This window comes from Macrotis lagotis, chromosome 1, assembly GCF_037893015.1.
Source record: "Macrotis lagotis isolate mMagLag1 chromosome 1, bilby.v1.9.chrom.fasta, whole genome shotgun sequence".
Taxonomy (NCBI): Eukaryota; Metazoa; Chordata; class Mammalia; order Peramelemorphia; family Peramelidae; genus Macrotis; species Macrotis lagotis.
Genome location: NC_133658.1, coordinates 252,275,975 through 252,290,787, shown reverse-complemented (window position 1 = coordinate 252,290,787; position 14,813 = coordinate 252,275,975). Strand labels below are relative to the sequence as shown.

The window sequence follows — 14,813 nt, the reverse complement described above, 5'->3', positions numbered from 1 at the left end:
TTAGACCCTCCTCTTCAAAAGATCAACAATTTAAGTTGAATCGCCATCATTAATAACGTTAATTTAACCAGATTTTAACTACTTACCTAGAGAAACAACTGCAACACTCTCTGGCAGAAAATGTAGTCTGTATCTGATCAATAAATGCACCAATATGATGCAAATAGCTGTGCAAGGGAAGTAAAAACAGTGTTAAAATAGCCCATTTCCTAGCAATCTTTTAAAGGCAACTAAAAATCTGATAAAATATAAAAATATAATTTTAATGTTTTTTTAAAATTCCTTGAAATAGATGAAAACTACCATTTTGGTCTCAACACGGACTGCATTTTCCTATAAAACCTGAATAATATAAAATCTAAGTGAAGTGTAAAAATCAGTGCTATTTTTCAGTGTGTACAGATTTTTTTTTTCTATCAAAGAGATCTTACTTTAGAGAGATCACATAATGTAGTATATAATAAGTGAAAGGTTAAGAACTGATCAATGGAAGAGTGATTTTTAAAAAATATAAACACACTTTGTTTCTAATTTAAAATTACCTGAACACTAAAATCTAAGCAAATACAGTTGTAATGGAGTACAGAGAAGCAAAGAAATTCTTCTACCACATTATGTGGCATCTTATTAGAAATAATCCTACTTTGTCCTCCCTATTTTTAACTAAGATAAACTGAAATAATAAATTGGTTCCTAACATCCACATCAATTAACATTTTTGCTAGTTTAATACCAAAGGGAAAGAAGGGAAATAATTCAGTATGCATAATATGTAACCACAAGTTAACACTGTGGTAATTCTCAAAGTTCAATCCTCCCAATACTTTTAAAAGTAATTACAAATGGAGCAGCTAGGTGGCGCAGTGGATAGAGCACCGGCCTTGGAGTCGGGAGTACCTACCTGAGTTCAAATCTGACCTCAGACACTTAATAATGATTTGGTATGCCAAATTGTGTATATATATATATATATATATATATATATATATATATATATTCAAAAACCGCTCAAAATGAGGAGGAAGTGATCTATGCAGACCTATGGTTGTCTATGGTGAGTAAATTTGTTGTAAAGGACAAAAGAAGGAAGAGAAGCCTAAGCAATGGGAACCTTTGCTGTTGTCACCCCCTCCTTACATTCCTCTGCCAGTACCCACCCCCGTTGAGGAGCCCTTAAACTCCTCCCTTGGCTCCTCCTGAACAGTGGGGGAGGGGGGCAGATGGCAGAGTTCTGATTGATTTAGCAGGACCCATCACAAGTTCCTTACATGCATTCCTTAGGGGAGAACTGGAACAGCTCCTGAAGATCAAGAGATTTTTCCCCCCTTTCTGTGGCACAGGAGTTAACTGCAAACTCCAATAATTTTGCTTAACTCTTCTCTACTGCTCTGTGCTTCCAGAAGCTGTTCCCCACCCCCAGCCTTCTTTATGGTGGCTAGCCTGCTTATCTTTCAACCTTGAAGTTGGCAGGGAGAGAGAATTGTTTTATTAAGATTTGGTAAAATAAGGGGTGGCTAGGTGTCGTAGTGGATAAAGCACCGGCCCTGGAGTCAGGAGTACCTGGGTTCAAATCCGGTCTCAGACACTTAATAATTACCTAGCTGTGTGGCCTTGGGCAAGCCACTTAACCCCGTTTGCCTTGCAAAAAAACAAAAAAAAAAGATTTGGTAAAATAAATGTTAGAAAGGAACTTATTTTAAGTTAAAGAAACAGGAAAGAGACAGTGAATTTTACCAAATATGTTAAATAAATCATAGAAAGAAATGTTATTTTAATTTGAGGAAGTTTTGGGGAAGTAAATTCCAGAAAGAGTCAGGTTCATTCTAAAGTATATAATTTGGTTACAAAGAAATGCCAGAAAAAGGAAAAGTAAATAGTCAATCTTTTATCAAAATGATATGGTAATATTATAGTTTCAGGAGTTTATTAGTATAGATTCTGGTAATGTTAGTTATTACAGAGATTAATGGAACAAGTCTTTTCTTTTTTTTTTGCAAGGCAAACGGGGTTAAGTGGCTTGCCCAAGGCCACACAGCTAGGTAATTATATAAGTGTCTGAGACCGGATTTGAACCCAGGTACTCCTGACTCCAGGGCCGGTGCTTTATCCACTGCGCCACCCAGCCACCCCAGAACAAGTCTTTTCTAAGAACAGAAGAGCCCCCCAGGAAAGATTTTGGATCTGTCTGCTTATGAGAGAAGTTATGTGGTTTATTCTATCTGAAGAGAGAGGCAAAAGATATTTTAATTGGGTTATGAGATTTTTTGAGTAGCTGTTTCCCTCCCCAAAAGGTATACTAGTTAAAATTAAGAAGTGCTAAATATGAAAACCTTTAAATGCGGGGTGGCTGGGTGGCGCAGTGGATAAAGCACCGGCCCTGGAGTCAGGAGTACCTGGGTTCAAATCTGGTCTCAGACACTTAATAATTACCTAGCTGTGTGGCCTTGGGCAAGCCACTTAACTACTTAACCCCATTTGCCTTGCAAAAACCTAAAAAAGAAAAAAAAAAACCTTTAAATGGAAAATGTATTGTGAAAGGTGGTGGAATCACGCATGTGGTTTATATAGCTGTATAAGCTAAGTGACTAGTTCAGTTAAAATCAAAAAGAGTTAATGGAAAACAATGGTGGAACAGTATATTAAGGGAAAATGTAAGTTGTATAGTCTGAATAATATAAGCTTTGAGAGACTTGGAAAGAGAATAAGAGAAGAAAGTATAGAAAGCTATAGGTTTAAATAGATATGTTTAAATAAGTTTGGGGTAATCTGGAAATTGCTTTAGACTACCACATTTGCAATATCTGGCAGTGAATTGATTGGAAAAGTGATAAACCCAATAATATAAAAAGTTTGATATGAAAGCAACTGCAAGGTAAATATTAATTTTTTATTATGTTATTATTGATTCTATAATGTACTAAATCCTCTGGACAAAGTAGTCAAAACATACATGTAACTGAATTAAGGGATTTGTAAAAAAAAAAGGTTTTGGGGGTTTTTTTTTTGGTTACAATGTTTTATGGCTCCTCCAGAGTCAGAGGAAAGAAAAGAATTAATGGAAATACTATAATAGATAGGGACAGAATGGTCTTATGGAGACTGGGAGTCTGCCAAAACTATTATCAGTACAGACTTGTGAGTTATGTGCTCTTAATCAAGCTTTAGAATTATTAAACGGTGAAAGGAAGGTAATATTTTCACAATTCAAAATATGCTTGGGGTATATAGTTCATGTATCTGGAAAAATCTGGGGTGAGCAAGGAATGATAAACAGTAAAAAATCAGATAGAATTTGATATCTCAAATGTGGGGAATCTCCAATTCTCAGAACATAAAATGCTCTAATATTAAGAAATGTTGGTCAATGAGGATAGAAGGCTCTTATAAGTTAGAGCATTGAGAAGTTAGAATTGCACTGATAAAGATGAAAGGAATTTGCAAACTTTTTAGGTTTGGAAAAAAATAATTTAAGATTATTTTGAATATGACTTTTGGAATTTAAAAGAAGTACAACGAAAATATTATAATCATAAAAAAGGGGATTTTTAGCAACATCTGATCTTAAAATTTTTTTGTGTCGCAAAATTGTAGGGAATAATGGCAATATAAATAAAATCGAAATGTGTTATGAATAATTAGTAAATTTTGTATAAGAGTAAATTCAAACTAAGCTTTCTTTTTGAGAATTTAAAGTTGTGTTGTAATCATAAACCATAAATGAACTGAAGTTTCAGCCATCACAATTGTAAAGATTTGTTATGAGAAAACTAGAGAATACCTTACCAACAGGCCCCAGAGTTTGTGAAAGGCTTTGTTTTTTCACCTCATGTTTATGAAAGGGAATGTTTATATGTAAGATCAATGTAGGTGGGTCGGCTAGGTGTCAGTGGATAAAGTACCGGCCCTGGAGTCAGGAGTACCTGGGTTCAAATCTGGTCTTAGACACTTAATAATTACCTAGCTGTGTGGCCTTGGGCAAGCCACTTAACCCCGTTTGCCTTGCAAAAAAAAAAACCCTTAAAAAAAGATCAATGTAGGTTACTTAATATCTGTTATTTAGAAAGAAGACATTATATATGCAAATGTAACACTGGCATAGGCAAAAAGTATACATTGGGTTTTTGAAATTATCAGATGTATAAGACCAAATCCATGAAGAATCTTATTTTCTTTGTTTTGAAAATAGAAGTATATTTGGAATAAAAAGTAATAGAGATTTGTATGTAAAGATAATTATAAGGTTAATCTTAAGAGAACCTATTGTTTTGTTTTGCTTTAACATAATGAGATGTCAACATGGAAACCTTTTCATTCATGTAGTTTAAGAATTTAATGTTTAAATTTTAAAGAAGTAAAATTGCTGATTTCTTCCCCCACTTTAAATGCAGGTTCAGAAGGACAGTATATAAGAGATTGGGAAGTATATCTTAACTGCAAGACACTCTTTCTAGTAATGTTGAATAAATGTGAGGGGCTTTGGAAAATTATTAGGAAAAGAAAAATAATGTAAACCCAATTAGATGACTTGTAAATGAGCTGAAGAGTGTTATCAGGTGATCTACTTTTGGAATATATTTTACTGCAATAATGTCAAACCTGGAATTAATGATTGATTGCTTTGTAGGGATAATGAGGGAAATTATCAAACGTCATGATCCTCTGGGTTCCCTGAAATTTTTAAATAATGTGTTGGATCTTGCTCTAGATCTGTAGGTCCAGGTATAAATGTAATAATGAAAAGATTGTTTTGTGAATTCTGAAAAATAATTTTTATTTCAAACATGGCTAATAATTAAACAGGTTTATTAAAGAGAATTGTTTACATAAGAACTTGACAATTATATATGTAAATTGGAATTTTTGTGGTTTTATTTATATCAAAGTTTGTTTGCTTTGAAGTAAAAGCACCTGAATAACATGAGAAAGACAATAATGATACTAATCCGTGATTTTTTTTTTCTGTGACAATCTCTGGCTAACTATTATGTGAAAATTCTGAGAATAATCTCCTAGCCAAAGGAGGTGTTTATTTAATGTGATACAGCAGGCTAGAAGGAAGGATTTCTGCCAAGAGGCCTCTAACATACCATCTTTATCCAGAAATAAAACAGAAATGATTTCAGATAAAGGGATGTGGGTCCAGAAATCAGATGTTATTGCCACCAGGTGATCGTCCAGTTAAATTATGGAACATAACTGTGAAGAGTATTTTTGTATGCCAAGGAATACTCCAGATGCTGGGGGAACTTGACTGCTTTTTAAATGTTTAGAAAGTAACCCTATTTAATGTATTCTGATGACAGGGACACTCAGAGTAGATATATGTGGTATATGTGTAGGAAAGGAAGCTGATTGTGACCCTACCAGGATCCAGACTAGAATTAGCATTTAGTCCTTGTGAAATGGATTCACTTGGAGATCCAATTAGATGGAATTACTATTTTAGATCACAGGACTTTTAATTGGCTTTTGTTTTGTGTCTGATGTCAGGTATGATCAGCAAAGGAAGTGCTGTTAAGTCAATGCTCTCTTGAATTCTGGAAACCCAAAGGCGGTTTGGGGACTACACAGGTGACAGATGTAGTAGGATAAAAAGTTGAAGGGGTAGCTTTTCAGTGCAACCTGAAGTTGAGCCCTTTTCCCATAACTTCCCCGAATGTGACGTTTGACTAATGTCTCAACAGATAAACCCAAAATTTGGCTTAACACATTTGACTATCCACATAACCTCTGCCTGGAAAATAACATTCAAAATTATATCTATAAAGGAATTTTCCTTTGATGTCCTGGATCTTTATAGTAAATCACTAAAAGTGAATCTGATATAGAAATTTTAGAACAATTGGAGTTTAATAGCTAGATAGGCCAATATGTGGTTTTAACCTCTTCTGTTAGAAATATGCTTTGAGAAGAATTAAGATCCCTTGATTTTATTTTACTTTATGCTAGAAAAAAGGATATTTAGGTAAGGAGAATAAAAAGGTTTATATAATCTCAAGATACACTTCTGTGAAGTAGCAATATCAAGTTCTACTTTAGGAAGGGAATGTAAGTCAGTTGAGTATAGAAACATTTTGGGAAGGAAGGAAATTATTTTAGTTAAGGATACTTGAGTTATTATTTTAATAAAGAACAAGAGGTTAAGACTTTATATGTCACTTGCTAGACAGTCTTTGAACTAAGACAATCATCTAATGTAAATGTTATAAGCTCAAATTAACTTGATAATTTTCAATACATTCACTTGTGAAATGAACAATAATGGAAGTTATATTTTTCTTAAAGTGAAGTATGTATATCAGTGTGACAGTGAGTAAGGCAAAATGTGAACTGTAATAACTGCAATTTTATGGTCTAAATGATGAAAATATGAGTCTAAGTCTGATAAAATGTTCAGTTCCTTTACCAGAAAAGATCACAACAAATCATCCAAAAGGGGAAACTGGAATTGACTCTGCAGACATAGAAAGATATTGAATGTCTTCAGGGAAAAAGAGAGAGACCAGACAAGCTTATCTTCCTCCATTGTGCCTATGTGTGTGTATGGGTTGTTTGGTCAGGGGTTTCCAAGAAGAAGAAGATGGGTCCCAAGTGAACAAAAAGAGAGAACAGAACCTAAGGGGGTATCAAGGATAGTGTGAGAGGACTTCAACTGTTGAAAAATAAGAGGAGGGATTGATTCCCTCCCAATATTCCCCAAAAAACCAATTTCATGGTTAATATTCCCTTTGAAATCCTCTCAGAGTTAAGAAATATTAAAGAAAGAACAAACTATTATTCTTAAACTATTTCTAGAAGAAAGCCCCTTGGATTCCACACAGGTGGCTCACTCTCCTAACTTTTGATAAGACTACTTTTACTGACTACTAGAAGGATAGAAGACTTTTTCCCCATGAGGAAAAAACCTTTCCTTCCAAAGAAGCTCTTAAGCCTCTTGCTTGATGACAAGATTATTTTTATTGACCAGGAGGATAGTAGAAGACCTTATACTCAGGCATTTTTTTCATTTGGACAGACATAGGTCATTAAAAGTCTTTTTTGATGTTCACCATCTGGATGGTAAGGCAATATTTTATGAAAACCTTTCATCCTTTGTTTCTGGGGTAAATTTTTAGGAGTAGAATGTAACTCTGAAGACTAACCAATGAGTCAACAGAGAGAGACGATAGGGAAGAGGAGGGGATCGAATTAGGCCATGTAATCTTGCTTCCCTATCAATTCAAGGCAGCTTTTGATCCTCACTACCTTTGTGAGACTTGGAATGTGCCCTTTTCTTGAGAAAAGCCAATATAAACTTTTTTTTTCCTCAGAGGATTCTCTCTATTTTTTTAAGTGAATTTTTATCTCACACATTACTAACATTCCAGGAAGCACTTAAAGAAACACAATTTCATAAACTGTGGTGAACACACGTAAAAAAGAAGAACTCAAAACAGACAAACAAAAAACCAAAATCCAGCTGATATTAAATGTGATTCTGGAATTATGTTTGAAGAGATAGTTACACTAAGGGGGAAAGTAGCACCTTATAACTAAACCCAAGTATACCCAAAAAAGGTATAAAGTCTAAGCAGATTTTTGTTCTAACTTGTCATCAGGCTGTAGAAACCTGTTTTGTACTCTTTAGCACAAGTTCATCTTATTCAATTCAACAAATCCAATTCAATGAACGGGTATAAAATGAATATTATAAATAAACTCTACCTTAAAATTCTACCTCCTGTCCAAAACAACTTTGAATAAAGCCTCTAAAAAGATCTTAGAGTGACAGTACCCACTAAAAAAACAGTGAAAAAAACTTTTCAGTGATATATCTTGGAATAACTTTAGGAAAAGGTCTGTTGTGTAAGTAAAAAGAGAATTTAATCCACTGTTGAGCTGGAAAGCTAGTAAGAGGCTTTTAGCCATAGCACAGCTAAGGACTCAAGACAGCCCTGTCAGCTGTAAGGCTTTCAACGCCAGCTTGGAGAGCAAGGTTTCAAGCCCTGGAAAGTTGGTGAAGCATTGGGCTACCTTTATGCAGGGAGTAAACCAGGAACACTGGAAACACCAAAGCAGAAAGCCAAGAACCAGAACCCTGGCCCCTCAGCTTTTTAAGAAGCTTGGGATTATACACCCTATACCACAGGAACAAAACGCAACTTGACAAAGACCAACACCCCCCTCCCCCAAAATTGCTAACCACTGACAGCTACTATTCTGATAGGGGTGATAAAAATACCATCTCAGAAGAGGAAAGAAGCAGCAACTCAATTCCATAAAAGCCTCTTGAAAGAATTCAAAAAGGATTTTTAAAATCAAAGGAGACAGAAGAAAAATAGAGAAAAGAAATGAGTCTTACAGGAAAATTATGAAAAATTAACCAAAGAAAATAATAATTTGAAAAGTAAAATTGACGAGTTGGAAAAATAAACCAAGTAGAAAAAGATACAAAAAAGCTAACTGAAGAAAATAAAAACCTTAAAATTTAGAATTAGACAAACAGAAATGAATGACACTATGAGACACCAAAATTCCATCAAACAAGACCAAAGGGCTGAAAAAAATAGAAGAAAATGTAAAAGTACCTCTTTAAGAAAAGTGACTGACCTACAAAACAGTCCAGGAGATAATTTATAAATTATTGGGTCTCTGTGAAAGCCAGGATCAGAAAAATAGCATGGACAGTATCATGAGGGAAATTATCAAGGAAAACTTCCCTAATATCCTAGATCAAGAAGATAAAATAGGGACGACTAGGTGACACAATGGATAGAGCACCAGCCCTGGAGTCAGGAGTACCTGAGTTCAAATTCAGCTTCAGACAATAATTACCTAGCTGTGTGGCCTTGGGCAAGTCACTTAACCCCATTTGCCTTGAAAAAACTTAAAAAAAAAGATAAAATAGTTCTTGAAAGAATCCATCAATCACTCCAGAAAGAGGTCCCAAAATAAAAACTCCATGAAATATATTGTAGCCAAATTTCAGAATTCTCAGCTAAAGAAGAAAAATACTGTAAGAAGTCAAAAAGAATTTAAATACCAGGAAACTGTAGTCAGGATCATGCAGGACTCATTAGCTTCAACATTAAAAGATTGGAATATGGAATATGATTTTTGAGAGAGCAAAAAAGATGTATTACAACCAAGAATCAACTACCCTGCAAAATCCAGCAGTGTCTTTCAGGGGAAAAAATGAATTTTCAGCACAACAGAGGATTTTCAAACTTACCTGATAGAAAGACCAGAACTGAACAGAAAATTTGATCCTCAAATAATGGAAGGGGGGAGGGGGTGGTACTGGGAATATTAATTAACACCTAAGAATTAAATTTTTCTTAGGACAATTGAAAGGAACATATTTAGACAGAGGGTGTGGATATAAATTACACTAAATAATTGCCTAGTTATGTGTGACCTTGGGCAAGTCACTCAAACCCCACTGCCTTAAATAAATCAAAATTTAAAAAAAAGAAAAGAGAGTGTGAGTTTAAATTGATTATGATGTAAGAATAATTATAACTCTTGTGAATTATACTTCTATCAGGGCAGCTGAAAGCAGAATATTTTGACAGAGGGTATGGGTATAAGATAAATATAAACCATGAATCAAGACATGAAAAACAGGATTATATTGAGAAAAGGCATTAGAGGAGAAATAACACCATAGATGAGGCACAAAGGACCAATGATAGTAAAAGAAAATAAGGCAGGGGGGGCAGCTAGGTAGAGCAGTGGATAGAGCACCAGCCCTGGAGTCAGGAGTACCTGGGTTCAAATTCAGCTTCAGACACTTAATAATTACCTAGCTGTGTGGCCTTGGGCAAGCCACTTAACCCCATTTGCCTTGTAAAAAAAAAAAAAACTAAAAAAAGAAAAGAAGGCAGGATTTGAGCACTGAGTAAATCTTACTCTCAACAGATTTGATTCAAAGAGGAAATAACATACATTTCCCAAATCGGTTTAGAAATAGGGGGAAAGGGGAAAGAAAGGAGTTGATGCTGTTTAAAGGGAAGTCGTAAGTAAAAGAAAAGGTAAAGTTAAAGAAAAAAAGGAAAAGGAGAAGAAAAGGGTAGAGGGTTGATAGAAGGCAGGGTAGACTGAAAGATGTAGCAGTTAGAAGCAAAATATTGGTGAGGAGGGATAAAGGGAAAGGAGAGAGAATAAAGTACAAGGGGGAAATATACGATGGAGGGAAATACAGAATTAGTAATCATAACTGTGAATAAGAATAGGAGGAACTCTCCTATAAAACAGAAGTGAGAGCAGCTAGGTGGCACAGTGATTAGAGCACAGGCCCTGGAGTCAGGAGGACCTGAGTTCAAATTCAAACTCAGATACTTAATAATTACCTGTTTGACTTTGGGCAAGTCACTTAACCCCATTGCTTTTAATAAATAAAATTTATTTATGTGTGTGTGTATACACACACATACATACACAGAAACAAAGCAGAGTGAATTAAAAATCAGAATCCTACAATATTATAATGCCCATCAGTTGAGGAATGGCTGAACAAGCTATGGTATATGAATGTTATGGAGTACTGTTGCTCTGTAAGAAACCATGAGCAGCAGGGCAGCTAAGTAGCACAATGGATAGAGCACCAACCCTGGAGTCAGGAAGACCCGAGTTCGCTTAATAATTACCCACTTGTGTGACCTCGGCCAAGTCACTTTACCCCACCGTATAGCAAAAACCAAAAAAAAAAAAAAAAAAAAAACCCACAACAAAACCAGAAATCATGAATGGTCAGACTTCAGAAAAGCCTGGAAAGACTTGCACAAACTGATGCTTAGTGAAATGAGCAGAATAAGGAGAATACTGTATACATCAACAACAACATTGTTAGTTGATCTACTCTAATGGAAACAAAGTCTCTCAGCAGTTCAATGATCAAGGCCAATCCTGAGAGATCTGTCAAGGAAAATGCTATCTACATTCAGAGAAGAAACTATGGATTTTGAATGCAGAGCAAAGTATACTATATTAATTTTTTAAAACTTCTTTTAAGTTTTTCTTTCCTTCTCAGGGTTTTCCCCTCCTTAGTTCTAATTCTTTTCTCATAACATGATTAATATAGAAATATGTTAAAAAAAAATTGTATATGTACAACCTGTATCAAATTGTTTGCTGCCATGGGGAGGGGAGAAAGAAGGGAAGGTGGTAGAAAATAGTGGAATTCAAAAGATTGAAAAAGGATGAATGTTGAAAACTATCTTTATATGTAATTGTAAAAATGAAAAAAAAAATTTTTTTCCCCACCTCCATCTTTTTCTGGAGGAAAAACAAGGGATATGTATGATGTTCACAAAAAAAAATAACTTTTCTTCTGATCATTTATATTTTTTAAAATTATCAAGTTGCCTGAAACATTAAATAAAAATATGACCCTGCTTTGGCCTCAAAGGGATATTTCAGGTAGTAAAGATTTTCTAATCAAGATAGAAACTGTTTCCATCTGCATGATATCGCACAACAAAAATATTCTCCGGAATTAATTAACTGATTATGATCCAAGGAATTTTTCCCAAATAGATTTGCAAAAAGAAAGCTATAGGTGTTTATTAAATATGAATAGAATATAGAAAGACATTTTGTATCTGTATTCTAAGCTTTCAAACAAAACTTTTATATTATCAATACTCAAACCATTTTTGAAATATAGTGATGATAAACAAAAACACTGCACATTTATTTAAAATATGACACCCAGGGCACAGCCCAACAAAAGATATCCATTGTGGCCTTGTACTCTTCTAAAAGAATGTGAGCTAGTTAGAAAAATAAATAAAGCAACAAAGAAGAGGGACAATTTAAAATTCTTTTTCAGCCACCAGAAGACCATGACATTTTATCTTCAGATCAGGGTCAAACTATAATTTATATCAGGGCTGTCCAATCTTTCCTTTAAAAGTTTTTATTGAAACAATAGACAATATATTTTGATTTGACATTTTAGTGAGAGCTCTGCAGTGGCTCCGCTTTGTTTACTAAAGCATTTTATTAAACCCACAGGGGGCCACATAAAATCATTTTGGTTGGTCTTGATTTAGGTCATTACTTACCTAACTGAAGTTGTTATGTACTTTCCATCAATTCTCTCACTCTTCATTCATGACAAGTTATGTATTGTTCCAATAAGGATTTTGAATCATTTATTTCACCTATGCTTCAAGATACCCATAAACATACATTAAAAATATCTTTAAGATGGCTAAGCATATTTATAAAAAAATAAGTGACAAGTTATGAATGAATCATCTTTCTTCATGATATTAGTAAAGAAAACTAAAAAGCAAGACAGACAACTGGACAAAGGATAACTAATATAAGTGTTCTCCATATATACGCATAACATAAAATATTTCAAACAATTAAATAATAACACTTCAACATTTACCTAAAACAAGTAGACTAAAGAATATAGTCATGCCACTGGATTGCTCCTCTTGCTGAGCCTGCTCTCCAGTTTGAACTGGGAGGATGGGTTTAGCAGGAGTTGGAAGTACCAGTTTGGTTGTGATAGCAAGGGTGGTATGTAGGGTTATATTGGAACCCTCATGGGTTGTGTTGTGAAACCTGTCAGAAGACAGAAATGAAGTGGTTAAATAAAGAGAAAATGCCTCCCTTCTCTAAGACATAAAGATACATAGTGAAAGGACAAGCTTTAACACTGTCCAGCTCTAATACTGTTACTACATGACAGATTTAAAACTGGAAGGGACCTTGAAGATCAATTAGTCCATTTCATTTTAAAGCTGAGGAAACTGAGGCTTAGAGAGGTTAAGTGACTTGCCCAAGGTCACACAGGTAATGCCATTTTATTATTTCTACCAAGGTACCTTCAAGAGTAGCTTGGGAATACCACCAAATAAGAAGATAAAAACAGCTATGGCACAGAAGATAAGAGTATCAGACCTATAGTTGGATACACTCAAGTTTAAATCCAGCCTCAGCCACTTACTTGTATGTGTGATTCTTGGACTAGTCATTTAATCTCTATGCCTTAGTTTCTTCATCAGTAAAATTGGAATAAAATAAAAGTATACTTCTCAGAGATATTGAAAAGATTGTGTGGCTATCTGTAAAGTGCTATATGGATGGCACTAGCCCTGGAGTCAGGAGCACCTGAGTTCAAATCCGGTCTCAGGCACTTAATAATTGCCTAGCTGTGTGGCCTTGGGCAAGCCATTTAACCCCATTGCCTGGCAAAAACTAAAAAAAAAAAAATAACATAAAAGTGCAAACTATTATTCTTAGGCTATTGACTAAAATTACCACAAAGTGTATAACCAAAATCCTTTTCACTTTTGGAGGGGATAAACAAAGGAAACTGGAGTGTTTGATTTCCTAGGTCTAGTCAGACTCCCCACAGACTGTATCCACCCTACAGACACAAATCTGAAAATCTATGATATAAAGAATGCTATCAATGTGGAAATTCATGGGTGTTTTAGAAATCGAACTCACAAATTTAGTTTAGTTTTGGTTTTTTGTTTAGGTTTTTGCCAGGCAAATGGGATTAAGTGGCTTGCCCAAGGCCACACAGCTAGGTAATTATTAAGTGTCTGAGACCGGATTTGAACCCAGGTGCTCCTGACTGCAGGGCCAGTGCTTTTATCAACTGTGCCACCTAGCAGCCTCAACAAATTTAGCTTTGAGTCATGGGTCTGCTACTTACTGTCCACTGGCAAGTACACAAGTTGCTTGGAAAGGTAATGAAACTGAAAAAAAAAATCTATCCTTGAATAAGGAGACCTGGTTCAATGCCTCAGGGATTCTAAGAGCCTATGACCCTGAACAAGTCATCAAGCCCAAGTGTTAGTTTCCTTACCTATAAAATAGGGATCACATTTGTCACAGGAGTAGCAAAGGGCTTAGGAAATAAACCATTTTATCTTACAGTTTAGAGAAAATGAGGTCCACAGGAATTAAGTGATTTGTCCAAGAGCACAAAGATGTAATCCCAAGTTTCAGAACTCCAACTCAGCAGTATATGAGAGTGCTGAGAGGGCAGCTAGGTGGAGCAGTTATTAGAGTAATGCCACTGTAGTCAGGAGTTCAAATCTGACCTCAGATGTTTAATAATTACCTAGCTGTGTGACCTTGGGCAAGTCCCTTAACCCCATTGCCTTGCAAAACCTTTTAAAAAGGAGCGCTGAGCCTCAAGTCAGGAAAACCTGAGTTCAAATCTAATCCCAGACATTTATATATGGAAGCAAATCACCCAAACTCTATTTGTCTCAACTCTAAAATGGGGATAATAATAGCACCTGCCTTCTAGGGTTATAGGAAGGATAATGAGATAAATCTGTCCTGCACCTGAGTTATATAAAAGGTAGACTCTCTTATTACTCCTTGTACTAACACTGCACAATCAACCCTCATTACCTAGGTCACAGGGTCATGGCAAGGAAAAGGTTTTGTAGACCTTCACAGGCTCCCTAGATTGTGTTGCTACTGCTGCTTTCATCTGTAAAACGAGGATGCCTGGTTCCAGTAACAGCCTGTTCCAAGTTGTGCCAGCTTACGGATTTACACAACACTTCTACATACTTCATGCCACTGAAATCTAAGAACACTACTACAAGGGGAGGGTCATTATCATGCCCCTCGACAGATGAGGAAACTGAGGCTTGATGCCCAGGGTCGCGGCTAGTAGCGTCTGAGGCTGGATTTGAAGCGGGTCAGCCCGACTCCAAAGTCAACTCTTCTAACCAGCCGACACGACCTTGGCCGTGTCACTTTGCTCCCTGGGTCAGGCCCCAGCGGCCTTTCAAGAAGGCAGGTCCATGGGGGGGGGCTCTTCTCCACTCCTCCCGCCCCTCCCC

General features: G+C 35.7%; 1 protein-coding gene across 4 annotated transcripts in view; it reads right to left on the bottom strand.

The window, feature by feature from the left end:
* SLC9A8 (solute carrier family 9 member A8) overlaps positions 1–14,813 on the bottom strand; it is a 154,771-nt gene that overhangs the window by 139,491 nt on the left and 467 nt on the right. For 2 of the 4 annotated variants that reach the window (XR_012473487.1, XM_074210229.1), the window contains exons 2-3: positions 12,383–12,561; positions 87–167 (exon numbers count right to left, since the gene is read on the bottom strand). Coding sequence is in view for 3 of the 4 variants with exons in the window: in XM_074210229.1 (XP_074066330.1) it covers positions 87–167; positions 12,383–12,561 (260 nt within the window). In the remaining variant the exon portion in view is untranslated. Of the gene's footprint in view, positions 1–86; positions 168–12,382; positions 12,562–14,373; positions 14,456–14,813 lie in introns of all 4 variants that reach the window. The other 2 variants (XM_074210231.1, XM_074210230.1) reach the window with 2 other exon arrangements.